The sequence below is a fragment of the Triturus cristatus genome, chromosome 1_2 (assembly GCF_964204655.1).
Source record: "Triturus cristatus chromosome 1_2, aTriCri1.1, whole genome shotgun sequence".
NCBI classification, from domain to species: domain Eukaryota; kingdom Metazoa; phylum Chordata; class Amphibia; order Caudata; family Salamandridae; genus Triturus; species Triturus cristatus.
The window spans coordinates 78483642-78509190 of record NC_140580.1 but is presented as its reverse complement, the minus strand read 5'-3'; the positions used below and the strand labels follow the sequence as shown (position 1 = coordinate 78509190).

Genomic DNA, 25549 nt, shown 5'->3' with positions numbered 1-25549 from the left:
TGAGTCCCCGGATCGATCGGTCCCGGCATTCTTAAGAGAATTGGAGTCCTTCGAAAAGGTCTCTGGATTCCGGGTAAATGTTGGTAAATCAGTGATCCTCCGAGTGGATAGGAAGATGGCAGGCTAGAAGACAGGGGACAAGGGTTTCTCAGGGATCAAGGCAATGGACTCCATCCCATACTTGGGGATTGAGCTGGCGTCGTTGGTCCAACAGATGACTGCTTTGAATTACACTAAACTAGCCCAACAGATCTCAAGGGACTTACAGAGCGGGAGGCAACCTCACTTGTCCCTGCTGAGATGTGTAGCTGCGGCCAAGATGGCTATTCTTCCAAAGGCATTATATTTGTTCTAGAAGTTACCGGTCTGGCCTCCGAAGGGGACACTCTACACTCTACAGAAAGACATACTGCATTTTGTCTGGGCAGGGGCGCGTCCACGCATGCGAAAGGAGCTGGGGCATTTAAAACCAGAGGAGGGGGGCCTGGGGATCCTGAACCTGTTAGATTATTTTAGAACTGCCCAAATGTGATACCTGGTGGAGTGGAACAGAGAGGAGTCAGAAAAGAGATGGCTATTCCAAGACAGGGCATTAGCAAAACTCTCGCTGAGGAAGGTTCCATTTCTGAAGAAATCTGATCGGCCGCAGAATCTCCAGGACTCACCTATCACAAAGGCGGTGATGAAGGAATGGAATGGGGTGGCCACTAGAATGGAACTTTACGACATTCCCCTCTCCAATGACACCTTTATTTGAAAACAAGGACGTCTTGCAAGGCAGCAGGCCATTTGTTTGATAGCGAGGGGATTATCCAGTTCCCACAATAACGGAAGGACTATACACTCCCAGAGAAGGAACAGTTTCACTATTTGCAAATAAGACACTAGCTACTCCAGCCAGAGGTCCACCCAAAAATCAACCATAAATTGACGAAATACGAGAAATATAAATAAATGTTGGATAAGAGACTTTTCTGGTGCTGGCTGCCTGACTTATTTGAACCCAGGGTCACCCAGCACCCAAATAAACCCACGAACCCCAGACATTTCTGAGAATTAGAGACTCAGGGATAATCCAGGATTGGATGGTAACACAGTATTCCTTCATATTTATGTTGGAAAAAGTTCAGGAAGATGCAGGGAATAATAAAAGTCTTACCACCCACCATTACAACACTTCTTCCACTAATAACAGTTCTCAACTAGTGCTGGTGTACTGATGTATGTCAGAACCATGCAAGCCATTGCAATGCATGGCTTTATAATGTGGTCTTTACAACCAACGACATGTTTTTACCATTGCATTCCTTTACCACTCAAGTCTCAACAATGAGCAATGACTTGCCTTAGGGAAAAGCACTGGACTTTGGAAAGGTTCAATCACTATTCCAACTCCAGTCTGCACAGCAGTAGGGAACGTGTTGGACTTCGAAGTCCAATGCCGCTTGCCCTATGGTAAGTTGTTGTAAAGACTCTAGTGGTAAAGGAATGCAGTGGTAAAGATGCCTCATTGTAAAGACCACACGTGATTTAGACTTCGTTGTAAATGCTGTTTCCTCTCGTGGACCTATTGCCCAGAAAAGGAAAGGCCCAGAAGAACATTGTGCAATCATCAAGAAATTTCCTATGAGCTTACATCGATGACAGGCATGTGGGTAAATATATTATTTGAACTCATAATTGCCCAGCATCCAGAGAAACCTAACCACCATAAAGATATTTATAACTAGAGCCCCAGGAAAGTCAAGCGAGGTCTTTCTTGCACTGATCCTTTTATCTTTTCTTACCAAGAATGTGCTGCAAACTTTAAAGTTTGAGTTGAATCACATAACACACCAAGTCTGTCCTCAGAAAGAGCAGAAAGCCTGTCCAGGGCCTGATTGGCTGGGAAGAGGGAGCAGCCTGAGGCCAGGACATGGAACCACCACTCTTTCTTAAGTTCCTTTTTTCCCCATGATGCTAGTAAGTCTTCTGGCAACCTGGAGCAGACAGATTAGGGGCAAACCCCCAATCTACTCCCCAACAGAAGGATTCCCAGCCCTGTGTAGGAGGCTGTAGAGGTTCCGTCCACCAAATATAAAGGGTTAAAGCATTCCATTATTGATTAACAAATATTTGTAAATGCACCAAAATCTCTCATTGGGGCAAAACAGCAGTGGACATGAACAGTTGAACAATACCTCCACTTGACCCACACTGCTTATAATGATTTGTTGGCCTTCGGCTCGAAATAGCCAATGACAGATTTGAGATAGTGTGGTTTTCTTTGATTCGTTCCTGTAGCTATCACTGGCTTCCATTTCTGGCCAGTCACATTGAAAGTGTGGAATAAAAGGCAATATGTGAATAGGGAACTGCCTGAAACTGGGAGACATACTTCAGTTTTTTGATGGGAGGTGGCTAACGTTCACACGCAGAACATTGACAAAAAAGCATTTGAGAAGGCAAGACAGGGTCGAGAGCCAGTACCCTGTCAAGAGGTATATGTGAGTGAAACTTCTTGCTCAAAAGAACACATTCACCTGTTGGTTTCGGTGTTGAGAAGGTAGAGCCTGCAGAGAGAGAAAAGAACAGTTAATAGTATCTCAAACTTTCTCCATTCACAAAATAAATGACAACATGAGATAACATTTTGCACGTGTTAAATTGAAAAAATAGTGTCTTCAGTGTGATGACGGTGTCAGAAACAAGTGAGCATCGAGTGTTCTCCAAATTACAAGGATTGTGGTAAGGCGAGCTTCTTGAAGGTACAGGGTTGAGGTATCTAACATATTAGGAGCCTCCCTCTCAAAAAGAAAGAGGCCTGAATGAGGATCACAGCACATCATGAAGTAGAGGCAGCCGAAATTGAACAGTTCTTTCGTTTCAACCTATACCTAATTTTCACGAAAAATGCATAAAATTGCGCATGTCACGCAAAGTATATTGTCTACATAAGGACTGCTAGTGTATATCTCGCATTTAAAAGTCATGTGAAATAGTGGCAGGAAACGCGTTCGACTCAAAATGTCCCTCAGGAACATTACCACAAAACATTTTGTGCTCGAATCGGACTGCCATTGCCAAGAATTCTGTGAAATGGAAAAAGAAATGTGAAATTCATCACGCAAATTACGAGAATTTCAACTCTTTTTGCAGGTAAAATAATTTGCATGGGCCTCATTGGATTTTGAATCATTCAGAAAGATTCTGATTCCCTACTGCTTGAGATAGAACCCTGAGTTGGTCCAGAGACTGGGCTTTGCATAAGAAGTAAACTGTGCAGACGGCCTGACCTGATCAGGATGTCAGCATATGGCCTGACCTCCTCATGACATCTTCACTGTATATCAAGCCTTACCCACTCATCTCAAAGTAATGAAGCTTCAAAAGAATTCAAAGAGTTTTATTATGATCTCTTGTTTGTTCTCTACACCAGAAATTCTCAAGAGTGACACGTGTAGAATTAAACCTTAATGTTAAACCATAATTGCTATTTTTAAAAAATCTGTAAAATCCGGGCAACCATCAATCAGAGCTCGAAACTAGTTCCCTTGCAGCTCACATGCATTTTCTCAATGAACTTAACTTTCTTAACCTTCACGTAATGATTCATTAGTCTAGCCCTGAAGTAGGCTAGAAATTACGAAACTAAAGCCTGCTGTGCCTCATACTTAAGCGAATAAACCACAACCTTTGCAATAGGCATCACCAGCCTCAGCAATGCTCACATTGAACTCCACTGGTCATGGACCTACCAATCTGTAGAAAGGTCCCAGTAGAAACAATGTGGAACTATTTTCCCATTGCCAATGTTTTTGGATCAGGGCCTCTCAGGCACTGATATTCCGCAGTGTTCGGCAATAGGAATGTTCTTGCTGGGAGCTTGCAAGAGTGGTGAGAGTTTGTATCATCCTGCACAGCACATATCATGATTTTCACCTTGTAAACCACTAGACAAGGAATATGTTACGTTCACCATACAATAAAAAAGGATCACCCATGGGGGTCTCCAGACATCCTCCCGGTCCCATTTTATTCCAACATCTGTACTGGTCTCTTGCACAAGTAATCAGCCATTGTTGCACTTAGACATTATCTAGATCCTCTTTTAGCTCATATGTGGCTTCTGGTGTAACAGCTCCAAATTAATGACCACCACAACCTGTATGGTGGCAGACGTGAGGTAGGAACTGTCAAAAACAGACTTTTCTTGCTTGGCACTTATTTTTGGATCCAAGACAAAAGATCTAGACATCCTCGAAATTGTGTACCCCACAAATAAACCAGATAAAAAGTTCAAACTACTAACTATACATGCTAAGCAATATAGTACCTGTTTTTAATACCAACATGAGAGCATTTCCGTCATTGTAATATTATCTGCACAGGTTCTATCAAAGAACCAGGCCAAAAGACTACAGAAGGGCTCGAGACTCCAGACTAAATTGAAAACTAGATCACCCTGAAATTTCTTCACTGGCATCAAATGGGTAACTTCAACAAATCGAACGCAGAGGCAGATCACTCACTGTGAAAGGCCCAAATCTATGGAATATGATACAGCACTGACTGTTTATTCCAACCAGCTCTGCTTATGGGGGAGCTTCAGAGTATTCAGACAAGCCTTCGACTGAGTTCACCCTCCAACTCCACCTACCTTGCCAGATGTGGTCTGTCTGACTTACTACACTACCAATACTGCCACATTTGTTGTTGCATTCTGAAATGGTTGCAAAACAAATGTTGGTAACCAATACAATTCCGTAACAAATACCTGTTTGCAACATGTACCTTTCTTGGGTTGTAGTAGGCTAATCTTGCCACACCACACTGTGTAAAACATCAATCCCCTGTGAGGGTCCTGCGCAGGAGAGCAGAAGTATGTGCACAGTCCAGGCGACTGTAAATGTACTGATATGAGCTCGCTCCCCAGTTTTATAGCATGTTTTTGTGTGGCTTCATGGGGACTCGGGATAGAGACCCGGACTAGCAGCAGCACATGCACTTAGAATGGTCCAATGTAAAAGATTAGAACAGAAGCAGTCTCAGTTTCAGTGTTGGTATCCTTTTAGGTGTTAGTGCCTTTTAGAGTTTCTGTCATAGGGAAGCAAGAGCGAGTAAACAGCACATTTAAATATTTTTCAGACGTTAGCTCGCATTTTGGAGATGCAAAATACAGAGGTTACAACGGAGAACGGACTACTTACTCGAACAAATGACACCAGCGTCTTCACTGTGGTCACAATTATGCCTGTTCCATCCATTGCTGTTGCAGTTCCACAGGGCAGGTTCCTTGCCTGTACAGATGACGTCATCAAGCAGAATGGGTCCACTACCTTGACCAAAGAAGGCCATCAGTGGCGCCCCAATAGGCGTCCCACAGCTGAGCTGTGCGCAGACTACTCGTGCATCATTTATGTTCCAGAAATCATCACAGACCGTTCCCCAGGAGCCATTGTAGTAAATCTCCACGCGCCCAGAACATCTGTCCCCTCCATTGGCCAGGCGTATGTCGATATCAGAAGGTAACACTAAGGAAAAAGAGCAGATGCTGAAATTTGAGCAAATAAATCTGGCTGATCAGCTGTACAGGGTAGTTTAAGGGTGGTCTTACATTAGGTAGCCTGAGTGGGGGAGGACTTAACACCAGTTTCTATAAAAAATGATCTTCCCTTTCTGAATGTCAAATTTCTGATGTTGAAGGAAAATTAGGAGACTTCTCTGATACATGAGTTGCTTTTGCAGGGGTGTAATACAATGCCCCACAGCCTCCGCAGTGTCCGGGGAGGCCATGTACCATTACCCCGGAAGGGGCCCTGTAGTAAGTGGGATCTTGAGTTGAAATGATGATCCTCATACGTAAGTTTAGATTGAAGACCTTTATTAGGTTTTAAGCATGGAGAAAGAAAAACCCACAACCGCTCATCTTGGTGTTCCCGCTGCAACTGTCAAACTCGCAGAAGCACGAGAACTCCAGAATGAATGGCATATGCAAATAACTACAGCGCCCGAGAACAGGGGCGTGACAGAGACAAATTGTCCTTGAAGGAATAAGGACAATTTGTCACCCCAACATCACCCCCCTTCTTTTGACAAAAAAAAGGAGCATTATTAGCAATCAATGACAAAGTAGAAAATTATAAAATGCAACAAGAAAACACAGGCAATGGAGAGAACAGAAAAGAGCATTGGAAGAGAAAATACATGAAATGATAATTATTGTTTAGGAAAATAAAAGGAGAAAAGCAGGGAAGACAGCAGGAAAGAAAATACAACTCATGCATCTTTCTCACAAAAGATAAGCACCCACTCCCTCACACAATCAAATAAACAACAACCCAAGAACAAACATGATGAGAGCTGTCCAGGCTAACACTAGTAAAGTACAGGGTTGAGGCAATCAGTTGAAGAAGTGATATGATGAAAGAAGTACAGGGAGCAGTGAAAGAGTGGAGAACAGGTGAAGACATGAAAAGCTAAATGAAGTAATGTACAGCAACAGTAAGAAAAATAGTAAAACAGCAAAACACTGAAGAGTAAATGACGAATCCACAAGAGAATGGAACGGTCATTGTAAGAGACGAATCCACGGAAGGGTGGAACAGTCAAACTACTTGTAAATAGTAGAATACATTGTAAGTGACAAATCCACTGAAGGTGGAATGGTCAAACTACTTGTAAATTGTAGAATACATTCTAAGTGACGAATCCACTGAAGGTGGAACGGTCAAACTACTTGTAAATTGTAGAATACATTCTAAGTGACGAATCCACGTAAGGTGGAATGGTCAAACAACTTGTACCACATGAAACAATGTTTAAAATGCGCAGATGTGGTTGTACCACATGAAACAATATGTAAAATGCGCAGATGCGGTTGTACCACATGAAACAATGTGTAAAATGTGCAGATGTGGTTTATAGTACCTATGAAGTGTGAAGATGGCACACTGAACAAAGCAAAATGTACATAATAGATGTGGGTGCAAACCACATAACAAATGTAATATTATGAAGAGTAAATGTGGGTGTATGCCACATGCCATACAAACAATGCAAAATGTACGTGATAAATGTGAGTGCAAGCCACATGACAAAATGTGTGCATCCTAGATTTGGGTGCAAGCCACATGACAAAAATGTGTACATAATAGATATGGGTGCAAGCCACATGACCAAAACTACTACACTGTAAAATGCAATGCATAGAAACCAGTACTGAGTAAAAGCCAATAAGCATATATTTAGGTGTGGTGGACAAACCATACGGTGCAAAGCATTATATGAAAATTGAAATCTAGGTGTATATGTATGCCACAGAAAGAGGAACTTATTGTAAATGAAAAATGTAAAAACTTCAATATTTAAGTAGGTGTGGCATTTGACATAATGCCACACAGTATAATGTAACACCATAGAACTACACCAATCACAAGCTGAAGGTAAAGGCATGACAATTAGTCACACGGCAGCGAGAACAAAAACTGAAAAACTGAGCATGCAATTCATGTAATTACTTATTTCAAATATGAACGTAAAGATATTCATGAAATGCTTGTTTTAAATATAACTGCTAAGAATATCAGTCCCATGGAGAATACCTAAAGAAGATTGTGGTAGAAATAAAGTGATCAGATGCACATGTACAATTAGGTTCTATCAACAATAGAATTATGCGGAATACAAAGAAAGAAGAAAAACTGTCCCCAAGAAAACAATAAGTTAAAATAATCAAAGTGGTCACCGTGGTCTTGCAGGATAATTCACCCCGTCTGCTGAATAATAATGTCTCACTTTGTAGATGAAGAAAGAGGTTGTTAGGAGACATCCATAAACAGCATGCCAGTTCAAAGACGATTTGCAAACTGCATTGTGAGTCAGAGCGCAGCACTCAGGTTCTTTGACGATCAAATGTAATCATTTTCTCATAAAACAATTTCATTGAGTGCATACCTTGGCAACAAAATCGTGACTGCCTCGCATTTTCACTTACAGGGACGGCCGTAGATTACAAAGTTAGCAGATGTGTGCACAGGCATGCTCTTTTTCTCTGAGGCTCTCCAGCGTTCCGATATGCTGCTAGATTGACAGTTTCATTTAATTACACAGCGATAATGCGTGAAAACTGCAGAATATGGCCGCTTTGCGTGCAGAATATGGCCGCTTTGCGTGGCGAGCGAAGACGTGCTGAAAGTTCCTCTTCGGCCACACACTGGTAACCAGGCAACAAGGGAAGCACTGGAAGGCGTGTGACGTATTACGTGCTGCCTCTCCACTAGTACCCCTGAAGGTTCCTCGACGTCATTAGAAGGAGAGGTGCTTCAGGGAAGAACAGATCAACACAGATACTGGGAACTCCACTGAGCAGGCAGGCAGTCAATCAAACTAGCAGTAAGCAAAGGATAGGCGCTCACCAAGAAAACAGCAACACATTCGGTACTTGCGGTTATTTGATTCTTTCTATTTTACCTTGATCACGTTGTCAACAGCTGAGATGAGTGGCTTAAAAAGTACTTCACGTTGTTCTCCGGGTACACGTTTCTTCCATTTAAGTTGCTGGCAGCAGATGGGGAACACTTGTGACAGATTTCTTCTTATCTTCGTTTAAAGTATGGTAATAAGTTTTCTTTGAGTTTTCAAGTAGGTAGTTCTTAAGGTGGCAGGTGGTAAAATGAAACCGTAGGTGCCGATCGGTGGGTTTATGCTTTCTTTCTTTTCCCATCCTCGTCGCCATATGTAGAAAGTGGGTTCTTGTGTTGAAATGATGATCCTTATACGTAAGTTTAGTTTGAAGACCTTTATTAGGTTTTAAGCATGGAGAAAGAAAAACCCACAACCGCTCATCCTTGTGTTCCCGCTGCAACTGTCAAACTCGCAGAAGCACAAGAACTCCAGAATGAATGGCATATGCAAATAACAACAGCGCCCGAGAACAGGCGCCCGACATAGGCAAATTGTCCTTAAAGAAATAAGGACAATTTGTCACCACAACAAGCCCCCATCTGCTTTTGAAGCCCACTTGCAAAGGCAGGCAGAAAAAAGCACAGCAGCTTCTGCCTGGCTTCATTCTGCTGTATGAGATTGGGTTTTCCAACACTGTCTTTCCATGCAGAAAAAGAGACACTAAAAAGTAAAAAACGTGCAAAATATTTCATTGCTGCTGGCAGAGAGGCATCACTAGAGGAAAGGTGCCTCCAAGTTTCTTGATGTCAAAGGCTGCCAGAAAAATGCAGCAGAGTCCAGCGTGGGAGAAGGAAAAAAAGAGAAACAGGGAAGTATTAAGGCTGGCAAGATGAAAGGGGCTCTGGTAAGAGGGACGACCGACAGAAAGAGAAAGAAATAGGGAGAGTGGTGTTAGAATGAAAGTGAGGTGATAAAGACGCAGTTTACAGAGAGGGAGTGGAAAGTGTGAGGGAGGTGAGAAAAAGGCAAATGGGAGCAAGAAAGGAGACAGGAATAAAAGAAACAGAAGCAGGTGAACGATAGCTAAGGAAGACTGAAGGGTAGAGTGGCAATAAAGAGACAGCGAGGTGAAAAAAGCACATCTAAGAGACAGAGAAGAAATCATTATTTCATGATACCTTCAACAAGATAAACCCAGCTTTTCATAGAAGTGGAGTTAATTGCTAGTCAAGAATGAGTGCATGTGCCGCAAATGCAAAAACTAAACAGATTCAATCTTGCTTCTGTCACATGAAAACATTGCTACAGCACTAATACAAGCTTGAGCTTCAGTAATAATGCAGCGCTAGTGGGACACACTTTCTATTTGGAGGTTATGAAATGAAACTGGCATAATTCCTGTATGTTTGTTTGGGATTTCTTTTACAGCAAGAGGCTAGTTCTCCTTCTTTTTACTCAACATAGCCATGGTATTGATAGGGGCTCTACCACTGTTCCTAAGTAATGAATTTGCCAAGTTCTGCTGCATATGAACAATGAGTGTCCTTTAGTAAATGTCAGAGTGTTAGATGTTCTGCTTAGTGGTAATTTATGTGAGTGCCTGCCTTCTGACCTATTTCCATCAGGATTTATTACCACCAAGGTTTTGGTGATCTTATGGTGCCCGCTATATGTGTGTGCCTATTTTCTGTGTTTTCAAATCTCTTGTTTGGTGTTTGCTCTTAAAATATTTTTTTGTCCTGATGATGACCTAACAAGTTGCAAGGGCCGAAACATCATCCACACACCTCTGGCAAATTAGGAAAAACCTTAACTGTGTCATGTTTCTGTTGTAAAGCAGACAAACCTTATCAAGTTGAAACCATTTGCCATTGTGACTATGTTCTGTTTACTCTGTATATTCTCTGTATATGTTTGTCTAGTGGAACATGATGAGCACTAATTGTTTGTTTGTATACTGTATTGTGTTGGAATTTGTGTAAATTTCTTTTGTGGGTACATTTTTTTCTTGTGTTGTTTGCCTAGTGGTCTATGTTGTTTGAAAACACTTTTTTCCTAGAACCACTGGGGTTTTCATAATATACAATATTAAGATTTTTTGCATAGCTCAGTTCTGAATGGCATGAGAACACTGGGGAGTAAGAGATGGTGTTCTCGTTCTGGCATTTGCAAGTGTTTCCCAAGGTTACATATGCAGTGAAATGAATCTACGGTTTAACAAATACTATCAGTGTACTGGGAAGGTCCTGCCCGAGAACTGAACTGCTGAGTAAATATCCATTGCTAGTGAATGGTATAACTACCTGTTCTTAGAGTTTTTTGTCAGGCATTTTGTTGAGGACCCTGGAGCTCCTGTGTCTTTCAGCTTAATAACCCCTTTCTCCTAGAGAATAATCCTGCTTACGCATTTGTTTAAGGTTCTCGTCTTGACACCAGTACCCCATGAAAATCCTTAGTAGCCTCTACCCCAACTCGTTTCCCCTTGTAGACAGCAACATATTTGTGTGGAATCATGGCACCCTGTTACTACTTTAGACATAACATTACAAACTAAGCACATGCAGGCCATAATGACTATAAAAAGACTCCACTCACTCTGAATGATGCCTCAACTAAGTAAACCTCATAGCAATCTCACAGCATAAATGAATGTCCCGCCTTTTAATTTATGGACGTACAGATGTCTTTGAAAATACTGGCAAAAACAGGTGCAACATTAATATTGCAGGCTGGAGGAGGACCTTTAGAGGTGCTACCACTCACACTAATTCTTAAACTCTTTTTTTATTATCTTTGCCCCAACATAAAAGTACAATCATCTAGTATGAAAGACGAGTGCTGAATAGGGCAAACTGATATATACAAAAAAATGGGCTTAGAGGGATCAATCTCTTATTTATTTATACACAAGAAACAATAATTTTTCTCGGCAATTAATATTTTCTTATATCCAAATTTTCAAAGGTTATTTTTCAGAAGCGAATCTCTCGATAGACATCAATGTACTAAACACAAAATATATACATTTGGCAAACAAAAGACAAATTCGTCACAAAGCAACCTCCATATACAACTTCATCCAACATATATACATATCTTATATACACAACACATTATCACATATAAATTCCCCGGACTATTGCTCCAAACAATGTACACATATACAAAAAATCAAGAGAAGAGTAATACCTCTGACGCCAAGAGGACTACCTCTGAATGTATTACTGTAAACAAGAAGTATACATTGTTTGGAGCAACAGTCAGGGGAATTTATATGTGATAATGTGTTGTGTATATAAGATATGTGTATATGTTGGATGAAGTTGTATATAGAGGTTGCTTTGTGACAAATTTGTCTTTTGTTTGCCAAATATATAAATTTTGTGTTTAGTACATTGATGTCTATCGAGAGATTCGCTTCTGAAAAATAACCTTTGAAAATTTGGATATAAGAAAATATTAATTGCCGAGAACATTTATTGTTTCTTGTGTATAAATAAATAAGAGATTGATCCCTCTAAGCCCATTTTTTTGTATATATTAGATGTGTCTATACCCAGGTATGGGAGGGTCATTTGGGTATGCCCCATAGTGTTCTATTGATAGAATAGGGCAAACTGTACACAAGCATGCCAGGTTTTGTCTTTTCTGTCCCCCTAAAACTGTTCACATATGTGATACTAAAAAGAATGCTAATTTTAGCTTATATTTTCCTTACACACATTACAGGTTCCCCTACATGCTACACCACTGGGGGACCAGTGCTTCATTGCAGCTGGGGGTTTCTGGTGCTCAGCACCGGCACTTAATTGTCATCACCAGCACTTATGACAGTTTGCCAATAGGCGTCGCTGTCTGTCTAGTTAGATTTCAGCACAACAAAGGTTGTTTATTAACTAAACATGCAGTACAATGACTAATGCCTGCTGCCAAAGACAGTCAGCAAACTTCAGTATAACTTAGTTTAAAACAATAAACAAATTCCCGTCCTGACAGATTTTAAAACTTTGCAACTTTGTGAAGCTGCAAAGTTTAATATAGATTGTAAACTTTGCAAAACCTTTACCTGCAGAGAATGTTTTCTGGAACAAATTGCAATATATTTGAGAATGTTCCCACACAAATGATTTTTTACTGGGAAAGCATATTTTTGTTGTATTTGAAAACCACTTCTTTTTAAAATCTCACCAAATTATTGACGTTCTTGATGTTCTCAAAATTTAGGAAAACTTCCTAAAGTTGACACAGTCTGGCCTTGCCGACTTTTTATACTAGCTAGTAAGAATTGCTGTGAACTGTTAGTCTCCAATAAGGATTGTGACTGATCCTTTGCTCATCAGTAGTGTCACATTTGTTTAGTCCAACCTGCATATAATCGTAAATAGTTTGACAGTGGCGGCTGGTGAACTTTGAAAGTGGTGAGTTGTGAATCATACCTTTTTCAAATTTAAACAGTCAAGAACACAAAGTCTAAGTGCACAACCTTCTACAAGGGATCCATGCTGCAACGTTTTTGTAAAAATGGGGCAAAGTGTTCAATTAAAAGCCCAATCTCTGCACAAATTAGATTTAAATCTAAAAAATTGGAAGGGGCACTGATGATATAATTCGAATACTTTTGTGATGGGCCAGGCAAGCCTTGCCTTTCCTGGTTGTGTTGGGACTCTCCTAAGGAAAACATAGAAGTATGGTTGCAAAAAACATTCACATTTTCTAAATTATATCTGCTATAAGTTGGCTAAAGTGCTTTTTTTTATATAGTTCAGAGAATAAAGTTATATAAGGTCATGGGGCCCACTGCGTTTCAAAATGTTTTTTATCATCTAGCATTATTTCAGATTTCCACCTTGTCCCTTCTAGGGCCCTGATTACAAGTTGCTTGTTAAATTCTGAACCATGCACAAAACCCCTGTTTTCGCATGAGTCGGAATTGCGAATTTGAAGGTATTTAACGCATCCAATAATTATCGGATGCGTTAAATACCTCAAGCTTCGTTACATTTTGACACGTCAAACCTGCTGAAATTTAACAGGGGAAATATGTACAGTAATTATTGTACCATGCGGATTTTGGTGTGTTAAACACCGAAATCCAAATGTTATTCCCCAATAACTGGTAACCGGTCCTATTCATAACACCCAATAAATAATTAACCCTAAGGTACCATTATTTACCAGGTACGATATAGAGCACCTTTACTTGTAATCAAGCTCTAAGTAGATTCTCAGTCATGTCTTATGATATGTTCTACATCAAAAGGGTAAGAGTGAACAAATCAAAGTTATACATATGTTACACAATCACAGGACATAGAGAAGTAAGCTAGACAAATCTTAGAAACTTGTACAGCAATGGTACTTCGCTATTACATAGAGCTTGCAGGCTCAGACAGCAGAATAGTTACATCAATCTTACATGCTCAGTATTCAGACAGAAGTAGTGATGATATAAAAAAAAGACTTACCAATATTAATAATAAACATCTTCATGCAAGCCATGAAGTAACAACCATACCTGAAAGTGCCTTTTGGGTCCAAGAAATCAATATAAGCAAAGTCTTCCAAACTCAATTCAATTAGGCCTAGGCGAAATGTTAATTACACCAGAGTAATTGGAGTAAGTTCTGTAATTACTCATTTCTCTTGTGATGCAAAATTACTTAAATTACTCAATTAGGCCTGCTTAAGTAATTAAATTATTTGGAGCAAAACTCCTCCTGCAGGAGCACAGGAACAATAAACTAGAGAGAGGAAAAGGCTGTTGGCTACTGCTGTCTGAATCCGGTAACATTTGGTGCTAGTTTCTTAGCGCAAAATGCATCCTCTGGCCCATTTTGGATGCACGGGTCCATTTTGCAGTATAAAATAGAGATAAATGCTGGATTACTCTTCTTAGTTAATTATGCATAATTACGTGTAAATTTGTGGTAGTTATGAGTAATTAATTATGCTAGAGAAAATTACAGCAGTTAAGCCCGCTCCTAAATTCAGTATGAATTGTTACCACATTAATATCAACTACAAATATGTTTCAGAAATGCTGTGTGCTAGAAATGGGATCTCTGCTTGGCAGAGGTATGCGCCCTGTCCAAGTAGGGACTATCACCCCAGTCAGGGTAAGTCAGATAGTGTAAAGTATTTGTAAAACACTTAAAATACAGTAACTCAATGCAAACAATACAAAAAGACTCCACACAGATTTAAAAAATAGAATCTCTAAGTAAAACAATACCAAAATGACAAACATCCAATCTGTAGAAGTCAAGATATGAGTTTTTAAAGACTATAAGTAAAGGCAGTGCTTTGAAGTCTATAGCGCTATGGTGACTTGAGGTCACGCTACACCAGGGTAAATGTGAAAAGGAAAGCCGACAGCAATGGAGCACGGGTTGGATACAGTTCTATACAGGTCCTGCTGAAGTTTCACCTTCTCAAGTTGAGCGAGGTGCCCCATTCACGAGGAATACGGGTGCCAGGAGCATGATGTGCATCACCGGCTGAGGTCTGTGGAGTGGGAAGAAACGCTGGGCATCGCGGACAGTCAGGCTGTGGGCTCATGGTCGATCTTGCACCTGCTCGCCCTGATGCTTCGTGCTAGCGACACGGTTCTGGAGCAAACAGGCCTGTTCGCAATGAGCCCAAAACTTAATTTCAAGTTTGGTGGTGCAGGAAAACCAACCTCTGAGGTCCTAGGACTGGAGGGGCTCCTCACGCAAGAGCAGGACTTGCAGAAGGCAGAGTCCATCAGCACCAACAGAAGATGGAGGAAGTATCTTCTGTCCCCAAGACTTCTAGAATGGGGGCAAGCCAGCAAGACCTTGGAGTCACTCTGGGTTCAAGTGGATGGGTCCAGTCCTTTGTCCTCATCAGGGCAATATCAGCAGGCAACAGAGCAGCTCAGCATAGCAGAAAAACTGTTCCCTGCAACAGGCAGTCACAGCAAAGTGCCAATCCCTACAGTACAGCAGTCTTCACTCCAGCAGCGTTCTTCCCCAAGTCCAGTAGTGTACTGATTTAGTAGGCCCAGAGCCCTAGTACATATACTTAAAAGTGCTAAGAAAGGTGTTTAAAGGAATTGCCTAGGCTGGACTGTGGAAGGAGTAGGCCTCATAGCAGAGCCGAAAAATGAATGTAGCTGTTTGTCACTGCCAGGACCAGTAGAACTTAAAAGTACATGTCCTGCCTTTGAGTCACACAGCACCCTGCCCCTGGGGTCACTTAGGGCCTACTTTAGAGGTGAAGTGTGTGTAATAAAAGGGGAGTTTAAGGCTTTGCAAGAGATTTTAAATAGGTCCTACCTTAGAGGTGACTTATGTGTATTAAAAGGAGAATTTAAGTCTTGGTAAGAGGTTTTAATTTCCAAGTCGAAGTGGCAGTAAACTGCACACCTGAGGCACGTTTGAAAGGCTACTTGTGTGGGTGGCACAATCAGTGCTGCAGTCCCACCATTATCATTTAGATTACAGGCTCTGGGTATATGGTATACCACTTTAAAAGGGACTTACAGGTAAACTAAATATGTCAATCAAGTATACACCAATGTCAACATGTTTAGAGAAAAAGCACTTGCACTTTAGCACTGGTTAGCAGTGGTGAAGTGCTAACAGTCTTATAGCCGACAAACAGATCCAGCAAAAGTAGAGCGAAGCAGGCAAAAGGTTGGGGGAAGACAACCTTAAGGCTGAAAGGTCCAACACTATGGTTTTATCAGTTTGCTAGTTTCTTAAACTACAAATATTTATCCTTGAAATAACGAAAACATTTCAGATCAATATGTTTAATTCGGGAAACAGCGTTTACAATGCTGTCTCCACAACGCAGTAACTTTACAACGCAGTCATTACTATGACCGTGTTGTTACCATGTGTGCCATTACATCACAAGTTGTATCAATGACTTGCTGTAGGGGACGTGCAACACCAGGGAATGTGTTGGATTTTAAATCCAACACCTTCCCTGCTGTTGCACAAACTGTAGTAGGAATAGCAATTAATAATATTCCTAAGTCCAGCGCCCCCCCTACAGCAAGTCTTTGATACGATAGTAATGGCACGCGTGGTAACAAAGTGGTCATTGTAATGACTGCATTGTAAAGGCATGTGTTGTAAATGCATGCATTGCAACATCACATATTTGTTCATTGCCCTCAAACAGAAGCTCCTATATATCTGATTTCTATTTTTTAAAAAAAAATCATATTTAGCCACCAATTTTCAACTTGTCATTTTCACCCAATATCCACTACTGTCGCACATTTAGAGATTCTGCCACTTCATATCCATTAAACATCATGAAATACATAGGAAATAAAAAACATGGCAAGGGTTTTCTCCATAATTACGTCATTGACAGACAGAATTATACCAAGAATATCCTTTGTAAGTTAAGGATGGGCCGCTATTATTCCAGGGTCAGCTAAAGGTTTGTAATGCATGCCCACGATATGTCATGGATGGGCCTCTGTTATGGGGTGATGCTAGCATGCCACAGAGTATTCAGAGAATTTGCCACTAATGCAGCACCGGTATAGTAAGGGGAAATATCTTTGTTCTCTAGAATGATCATTAACATGTCACTGATGAGCCTAATTAGGTAAAGATTAGCCCTCATATACCCACTCTACCAGGCGCACCATACATTTACACACTCACTCGATCACACACAGTTGGGTAAGTGCCAGAATTTAGCGACTTTCTTACTGTATTTCAGTTTGGTGCTTAAAATTGTTCAGTGTGGTTCCTGCAAGGCTCACTTGTGTCTGCAGAAGCCCTGTTCTGTGCCATCAGTAGCACAGCTGATCAGTGACAACTGCAAGAGCCACATTAACTTAAATTGTATAGGTCAAATAGGAAAGAGTAGAATATTTTCTTTTGTTTCTATGGTACGTCAGTGTAGTCCATACAGTACCTGTAGTGGGCTTTTGCAGGGACTCCACTTTGTGTCTGCAGAATTGCAATCCAATGCCTACATTAACACAGAGGGTTACCTAAATGGGCTCAGTGGGGTGACTGCATGAGTTCAATTGACTCTGGTGAGAGCTGATCTGTGTACTTGCAAACATAGACTATATAGGAATGTAATATATAAAAAAGCACACTTTTGCATAGTATTCAAGATGTATATTTGCTAATTATATGTTCACACTGAGCAGTGTAATTGAATAAAACTTGACACTATTGCACAGTATTCAAGATATCTGTCTGCAGGTTATGTTCACAATCGCCTGGCACAGAATGTCTTCACTTGGTGTTGATAAAACTTGCATCATGTATTGGAATGAGACTAACACATGCTATTTTAGTACCTGATAACGCATCAGATTGTGGCATATGCTCTACAAATCAACCTTGTTATTATTATTCAGCTTTAGTCAGAGAACACGCCACTAAAGGGTTTTCTATCAAGCCCAAGGCAAACTGCCTTCTTGCCAGCAAAAATATAATGAGCACATTCATACAGTGTACATAGTTCAGCTTGCAAGAGCTTGCAACTTCCAGCTCATGCAAATCAGTTTTCCTGCACACATCACACACATTTGAGCTCTAAGCAAACATGACAACCTTCACTTGCTGATGGCAAACAAAGCACAGTACTTTCAAACCTTCCCACCTCACTCCATTCAATTTTACAGTGTTACCTTGTATGATTACACATTTACATGCACCTTTAAAAACGTGATGCTGAGTTTGTATATTGTTGTTAGGGGCATATTTATTGGCCTGGTCGACCACTATGTGAACTATTTTTTAATCTGTATTTTGTATAGTTTTTTTATGTGTATGAATTATTGTGATGTACTTTTATGATTTTAATTAATCGATTAAAGTGGTTCTGTCTGTCAAATAAAAAATACATGCACCTTTAATGCTGCCCAAATAAATATGTTAACTAAAATGCAGCTAGGGTTGGCTGATGTTTATGCTCACCAATTCCAATTCTTATTATTCAATCGATATAGACGTCCCTGACGGTATCTACTTTACAATGGATGATGCACTGATGCTGGTAGATTGTGACTGCATAACAACAGTTTTAACCTGTGATGTTTGGTTGCTGTTGAGATAGCTCAGAGCACTAGACGCATCATACTACCGTTTTTTCCATTATCATTTACTAGGTCAATTTATAGCACGACTGACTCCGCCCTTCAGCTGTCTAAGAATGTTGGACTATAAAGGAACTCTAACTCGCACCTCTACCATGCATAGTTTGTCACCACTGATGTAATCTCAGATGTTGGAATGGCATTTTCAGTGATGTAATATGTGAGGTAATTGGTAGTGCATGGCAAGGGTGTGAGTAATAGTTACTTTAGGGCGTGAGTTACAGTTACTTCAGGTATCTATAAATGGTGACTTTCAGTGGTCTTAATAGTTAAAAATGGTATGTTTTAACTGGCATTTTCACCCAACTATGATGTCCCTTTAACATTTTTTTAATGAATTTCTAAGATTTTGTTTTAATGTAAAGTAAGATATATTTACAATTCCTAACTATAAGGTCACTTTAACATTTGGTTCTTTCAGTGAATCTCCAGTTTAATTTATTGCACGATTATTCATTGCAAATCATATCACAACAAAAATTACCAGCTAGTATGAATAAAAGTCATAAAGAGCATAATAAAAAGAGTAAAAGTAAGAAGTGTGCGGCCAACCCAACTTTCTGTAATTAAAGTGCAAGTGCTTATTGACATCAAAGTAGGCCTACATTAGCAGCTAGAGAACAAACAGAAACAGAACATATACCATGAATGACAACAAAATTTGCAAGTGACTGATAGCGCATAACATAGTAATATATGTACAAAGGGCCACATGATTAAATCCCTTGAAATTTTATGTTCTTATTGAGTGGTTCCATCAAAATTGTATTAAACACCAAGATCTCCCTCACAGACAGTCAAAATGTAATTACTATTCAGTTTTGGAGTCTGCAACTGTAAACCAGTGGATCAACTGCTGGAATTGAATAAGTCCTCCTAATTCATGTGCTGTACAAATTAGCAGCACAATAGTTCCCAGCCTTGCCAAGACAATAAACAATTATATCAAGACCATATTAAATACAGAAATTTCTCCTCAGAATAATTAAAGTGCTAGTGCTATTCGTGTCAACGACTGTATATTAGAGGAGGGCGGAACGCGCTGAGTTTTACCCTGCGGAACTCTGCAGTTACATAAAAACCCTGCACAATTCCGCAGAGTTCCAGCCACCCCTAGCAACAAGTAGCAGACATGCAAGCTTCCCCCTCAAAGCACCCATCCTCATACCAACTGACGGAATTAGCCAACACATGCAGCGTATATCACCAAGAAAAAGGCGGGGAGAGGATAAGGAAGAAGGGTTGGTATATTTGATGCTTACAAGGAATTGAGGAAAGCAGGCTCATTTGTGAAAGTAATAAAGTGTTTCCCTCAGAACTCTTGCTTCTGTATAGCCAGATCAGCACTGGTATAACAGCTGCAAAGAGCCCTACTCAGAAACATTGCCCCCAAGGCTTGTCAACCAAGAGGAATGCTTTGTTCAGGTGGTAGGATTGCTCACTTGTGAGGGGTGTGGCGAAATGCTCCACACCGGTTGTTGGCTGCAAGCCTCTGTTTTGTGCACAGGATAAGTGTTCCTGTTACTGAAGACAGCCATCACCCCTACATACAACATGGAAAACACAACTTGCATGTGCTCTAATATAAAGTATGGAATAGCATCCACAGGTGAAGAACAGAGCAAACTTCCTAAAATTAAAAATGTAAACATGTCCTACTAGAACTAAACTTACTGCATTGCAACTACAAGCAGAAAAAAAAACACATTCCTGAAAGTCCTGGACGGAAAAACAATACCCATTCCCTAACTGAAAATATAAACAAAACTTACTACACCAGTCTACAATGAAACCCACAGATCTGAAAGGCCACTACAAGCCCAGAGGAGAGGTTAGTTTTATCAAGGGGCACACTGTTTCTCCGTCCTTACCTGAGAACTCTGGAGAAGTATTGAAAAAGTGGCTGCAGGATGTGAGATACACTACCCCCAGGACCAGGGCAGGAGCAAGGCTGGGGTTAGGGGAGCCCATACCAAAGCCCCAGGACCACTTCACTCTACTCCACAGGACTCAGGTCTGACCCTTGCCTGCCGCCAGCCAGTTACTCCACAGTGCAGACAGTGGCTACCAGTCCCATTACCAAAGTAGCAAGCAGGGAGGTCCCGGTCCTTGACATGCCTCTCTGCCTGGGAATGAACAGGACCAAGAACTCCCAGGCTGAAACTTCAGCACACTTCAGAGCCCTGCCTGAGCCAAAGCGGAGTGCCCGGGGTCCTAAACATACTGGCTTCCTGCCACCAGCCATCTATGCCTGCATATGGGATTTAAAAAGCGTGACTGATACTCCAAAGAGTATCCTGCCCTGGTGATGCAAAGGTTCACTGTAGAAGTGTGAGCTATCACTAAACTATCCACTGCTTAGTATCCACTCTTTGCGGGAATCACTTGAGGATGGAGTAGTAATTGCCCTGCGCAGCATACCATTACAGCACAGGGTTTATCTATATGGGGGACAACGATTAGTGGAGGTACTTTGTTTTTCATTCACCATTGTTGAAGGGTTGGAACAGCTGGATTTCTGCACTCTTGTGCAATCCTAGGTTCCCCAGTCGTTCGTGGGGCATGTTGGTGACAATTGTAGGGAGAATAAAGGTCAGGAGAATGACTGGCTCGTCAGAGTTCACATGAGAGCTGACATCTTATTTGGGCTCCAAAGCCCCCCCCCCCGCTTTCATAGTTCTCAATAATAAAAGCAATGGTCCCAGGAGGATTTGCCTGTATTTTCTATGCTCTCATAACCTCCACAGGCAATAAGCCTTTGTGATTGTTTACCTCCTATGTTTGTTTGATTTTCAGCGCCAGGTTTGCGGCTGCCTGCAGCCCAGGCAGGGGGCCACTCTAAGTGGGCGGCCCCTTTAGTGCCATTTGGGCACCAACCCACCCCCTCTCATGTCGGGACTCAGGGAGGAGTCCCCTCCTGCATGACAAGGATCTGGGGGAGGGCATATATGCCTCCCCCGACCATCCTGGCATCCTCTGTTGCGCCAGGCATGCCATCTTGCTGGTCGTGCTGCTGGAATACCGCTGAGCCTACCTGTGTTGTGTTGTGTCGTTTGGTCAGTCGGAAGCTGGAAGCTAGGTCAGTCCTATGACCCCTGTCGGTGTTTAGACGTGTCCCGGGATCACCAGATCATCTGTATACGGTAAGTGCGCTACACCCTCCCCCATCATTGGGGCAGCCCTGGGCAGGGCAGCTTCGCCCGCCCATTGCCGAAGCGGTGGTTTGCCAAGTGGGGGAGGGTAGAACAGATCCCGTGAGGACACAAGCATTCATCCCCTCGCACCAGGTCATGCCTTCATGATCTCTCTCTGCCTGGCCCTGCGTGGGCCCTTATTTGTGCGAGGGTGTGGGGGAAGGCAAGCGGTGGAGCTCCCACAGGCCATCGTCCCCTCGCCCCGGGTCATGCCTTCATGATCTCTCCCGGCCTAGCCCCGCGTGGGCCCTTGTATGTGTGTGGGGGTGGGGGAAGGCAAGCGGTGGAGTTCCCACAGGCTATCATCCCCTCGCCCCGGGTCATGCCTGTTCATGATCTCTACCGGCCCGCGTGGGCCCTTATATGTGCAAGGGGGTGGGGGAAAGCAAGCGGTGGAGCTCCCTTCGCATTTGTGCAGGGTGGCGACACGAGCGCGACCTCGGGAGCAATAGCTCAAGGGGAAGGGAGACCCTACATACTTTAAGCAAGGCCCAGGTTGTTCAGTGGGCTACACACCATGCAGAGGTGCAGGTGCATACTGAAAGTCGTTGGTGCAAATGCTGGCAAGTGTGTTCAGACCTTCGTCCTTTGAGTGTCTTTCTCGATCAGGCGGCCGCAGGTTCCCTCCTCCGCTGCTCTGCGACCTCTGTAGCGCCAGCTCAAGGCCCGCCCACCCTAGGCCCATGGCTGCCCCAGGCATTTGGTCGGCCTGGTCGGGCAATTGTGGGGGGAAGAATGTAAGGGCCTGGCTTGAGAGTTTGAAGCCAAGCAGGGTTTAGGCCGGGTGGGTGGAGCTGCTCTGTGGGGGCATCTTTGAACCTGTTATGGGTTGGGCGAGTTGCGCCGCCATGAGGGAGGGAGCGCTTCGTCGGGGTGATTGTGAGGGATGAGAGGGTGGCAGCCTGTGCAGTCATGCCGGGCCTAATGTTCTAGCAAGGGAATTGCGTGCACTTGCGGGTGATGTCTTCATCTTAGGAGTACGGGGCACTCGCCGCTTTCGATCCCTGGGTGCACGCCAAATGATCGACACGCGCCATCTTTCCCCTCGACTGCACGGGCTGCAAAGCGAACACTTTCCTAAGATCCTCCATGCCAGAGTTCCCCTGCAGGCCGTGCTTGTGCTCTGACTATTGTGTGGAAACAAGGTTACCAAATGGGGGTGCCGACAGTGCAGTGGGAAATACCGGCGGCTCCGGAGGCTGCACTGAGGGGTTCGATTCTCGCCATTTTAAGTGGGAGAAACGCAATGTGAATTTTTTTTTATATTTAATCATTTCCTATGTTCCCCCTGCACTGCCCATTGTTGCGTGCGAGAAGGAAGACCGACCTGCTAGCTAGCCGCTCGTTGATGCTTTAGCGCAGGGGCTAGGGCGCATTTAGGTGCCTGGGGCCCGAGTGGGCCTGTTGCTGCTTTGGGATCAACAGCACGATCCCGCAGCGGCCATAGCAGTGCCAGCTGGGGCAACGGTTGGTCGACACAGACCCTCGGGCTTTGTGAGACGTGGAGGGTGGTGATTAGTAAACGGTCTCTTTTGTATAACCGCTTTAGTGATGGGTTCGCATATTCTGATGTTTCCATGGTTGTGGTTTCTGAACTAAAAGTGTTAATAGTAACTTTGGCCTAAGGGTTAAGGTCTTAGAATCTTCCCATGAAGATTGGGTGTTCAATCCCTGGTCTTTCATGGTGCAAATAGAGGGCACGACTAAAAGGTTTCTCAAGGTTACAATGGTCATGGCATGTGTTTCCCAGGGAGGTGGAACACGAAGGGTTGCTCTAATTGTGCATTAATGCCTGTTTTTGTTTACCAGAGGTTTGTGCATTTATTTCATTTTCAGGGTAGCGTAACGGTTTTACTTTAAGACAACGGTTGCCCAACCACCTTTGTGTGTGAGCTGGTAACTTGTATATGTGTATGATGGTCTTTGTGTATTGCAGAGTTTTTTGCGCAAGTCGACAGGGCATCGTGACATCTGTGGTGGTACGGATCTTCCAGGCGGCGGAGCATCCTAGGGTCAGTCCCTGTAGGTGTGGTCACTTCGGATCATCCAGGACGGTCGAGGATGAGTAGAAAATGGCGAGGCAGCAGTAATCGGATGCGGGCACCCCTGGCACCTCTTAGGAGCTTACTGCGAGGGGCCTCGGGGGACTTGAGGCAGTAGGTAAGGGAAGGGGGCGAGGTGCAGGAGGGAGAAGCGCGGGGAGGTAGGTCAGCACGCCGACGTGAGTCTCTGGTGATGTGCACGCTGTGACTGCGAGGTGTCTTAATGTGCAATTTTGAAATACAGCAAACAATAGGCCTTTGGAACCGCAGTTGAGGACTCCTTGCTCCCATAAGTGCACCCACCACCCACACGCAGGGACCGCTCAGCAGGCTAGGTTGTCAGGAATCAAGAAGTGAAGTAAGTACCGGGGCACACGTGGGTTGGAAACGCGCCAGGGATGGGGACTCGGGGCCCCTGCAGCACTGTATGTGGCGGCACCCTCAGGAATTGGTGGGGCAAGTATTTACGCTTCTCTTTCCCCTTAGGATCCGTTTAAGGCCGTCGGCACGACAGTCTGGAGACGTCAACAGCCAGGGAACCCCCGCCCTCCTGTTTTCTTAAATCAGCTGCGTGGACGAGTCCCAGCACAGCACGTCGCAGGGGGCAGTCTGGGCAAACTTTATGGACATGGCGAAGGCCAAAGGAGTAGAATGGGCTCAAGCATTCCTCAACTCCCAAGGGCAGGAGGACTCCAGGGTGATGGCAGACCCACCAAGTGGGCCACAGGCAGGACAGGCGAAATCAGGATCTGCCAAGCCCAAACCGGTGAGCCGGCCCACTAATAAGGAATTCCCGGCAGACCCTCCAGCACCGAAGGTCAGGACAATGACTAGTCGTGAAGAAGTAGGGCCCATGCCGGCACCAATGAGCACACAGAATATGCCCGCTGTCAGCAATGTGAACATTGATAAATGGGGTAAGGTTATGGACACCATGCTGAACCTAATGGCGAACTACCAAGCCAGTTTAGATAACCAGATGGCATCCCCCCTGCAAGTGCCCCATGGGATGGTGCAAGCTGGGCCGCTATCCATTGCCCAGGTCTGGGGAGATCAGAAGAGCAGCGTGAGTAGCCGCTGATGCGGGGAGCTTGGGGCCTACAGCAGCACAGGTTTCCAGTGGCGCAGCACCAAGTAGCACCACCCCTGGTTTCAGGGGAGAGCAGCTAGTGTCTCCAGCACCTCAGTCGACACCCGCGCCCAGTCCCGTGGTCCCCCCCCACAGTTGAGCCCCCGCCGGCTGCCCCTCAGGAGGCCAGCATCCCAACCCCCCTATCGAGCGTTCAAAAACAGCTGCAGCCATGACACCGGCGTCCCTACCACTTATTACAGTGGCACCTCTGGTGTTTGGACGGTGCTCCCTGGCTTGGGAGGTGCTGTTGGTGGCTAAGGAGGGGATTTGGAGACAGGATTTCATAGATATATTCACCCTTTTGATGCATGGGGTAGACGGGGTCGCTACCAGGAAGATGGGGGGTAAGGAGGATGACAAAAAGGTGAAATACAAGGCATGGCCAGAAAAAACTATTGGTAATTGAGGGGATGCAGTCGCCATCTTATCAGCTGTAATCATGGAGAAATACCCAGAGCAGGGGTCCGTGCTCCTCCAGTTCTCTCGCACCATAACAAATGAGGCGGAGAAGACCGGGGGATGGGTTGGTACAATTACGACCGGGATTTTCGTAAGAGGATGGCTAACTGTCCTGATCTTACATGGGACCAGAAGGAAATTCAGCTCTGGGTTGAGCATATGGGGAAGTTCTACCCTGAGCAAAAGGAAGAGGTGAGCAAGAGCGAGAAGGGGCGGGACAAATTCAAGGGAC

At 43.5% G+C, this 25549-nt stretch overlaps 1 protein-coding gene across 7 annotated transcripts in view; it reads right to left on the bottom strand.

Moving 5' to 3' along the window:
* The window catches only part of LOC146866836 (scavenger receptor cysteine-rich domain-containing protein DMBT1-like), a 434615-nt gene that overhangs the window by 65379 nt on the left and 343687 nt on the right, over positions 1-25549 (bottom strand). For all 7 annotated transcript variants that reach the window (XM_085601880.1, XM_085601907.1, XM_085601925.1 and 4 more), the window contains 2 exons: positions 5190-5513; positions 2523-2552 (listed from right to left, as the gene is read on the bottom strand). In XM_085601880.1, the coding sequence (XP_085458006.1) occupies positions 2523-2552; positions 5190-5513 (354 nt within the window). The remainder of the gene's footprint in view (positions 1-2522; positions 2553-5189; positions 5514-25549) is intronic.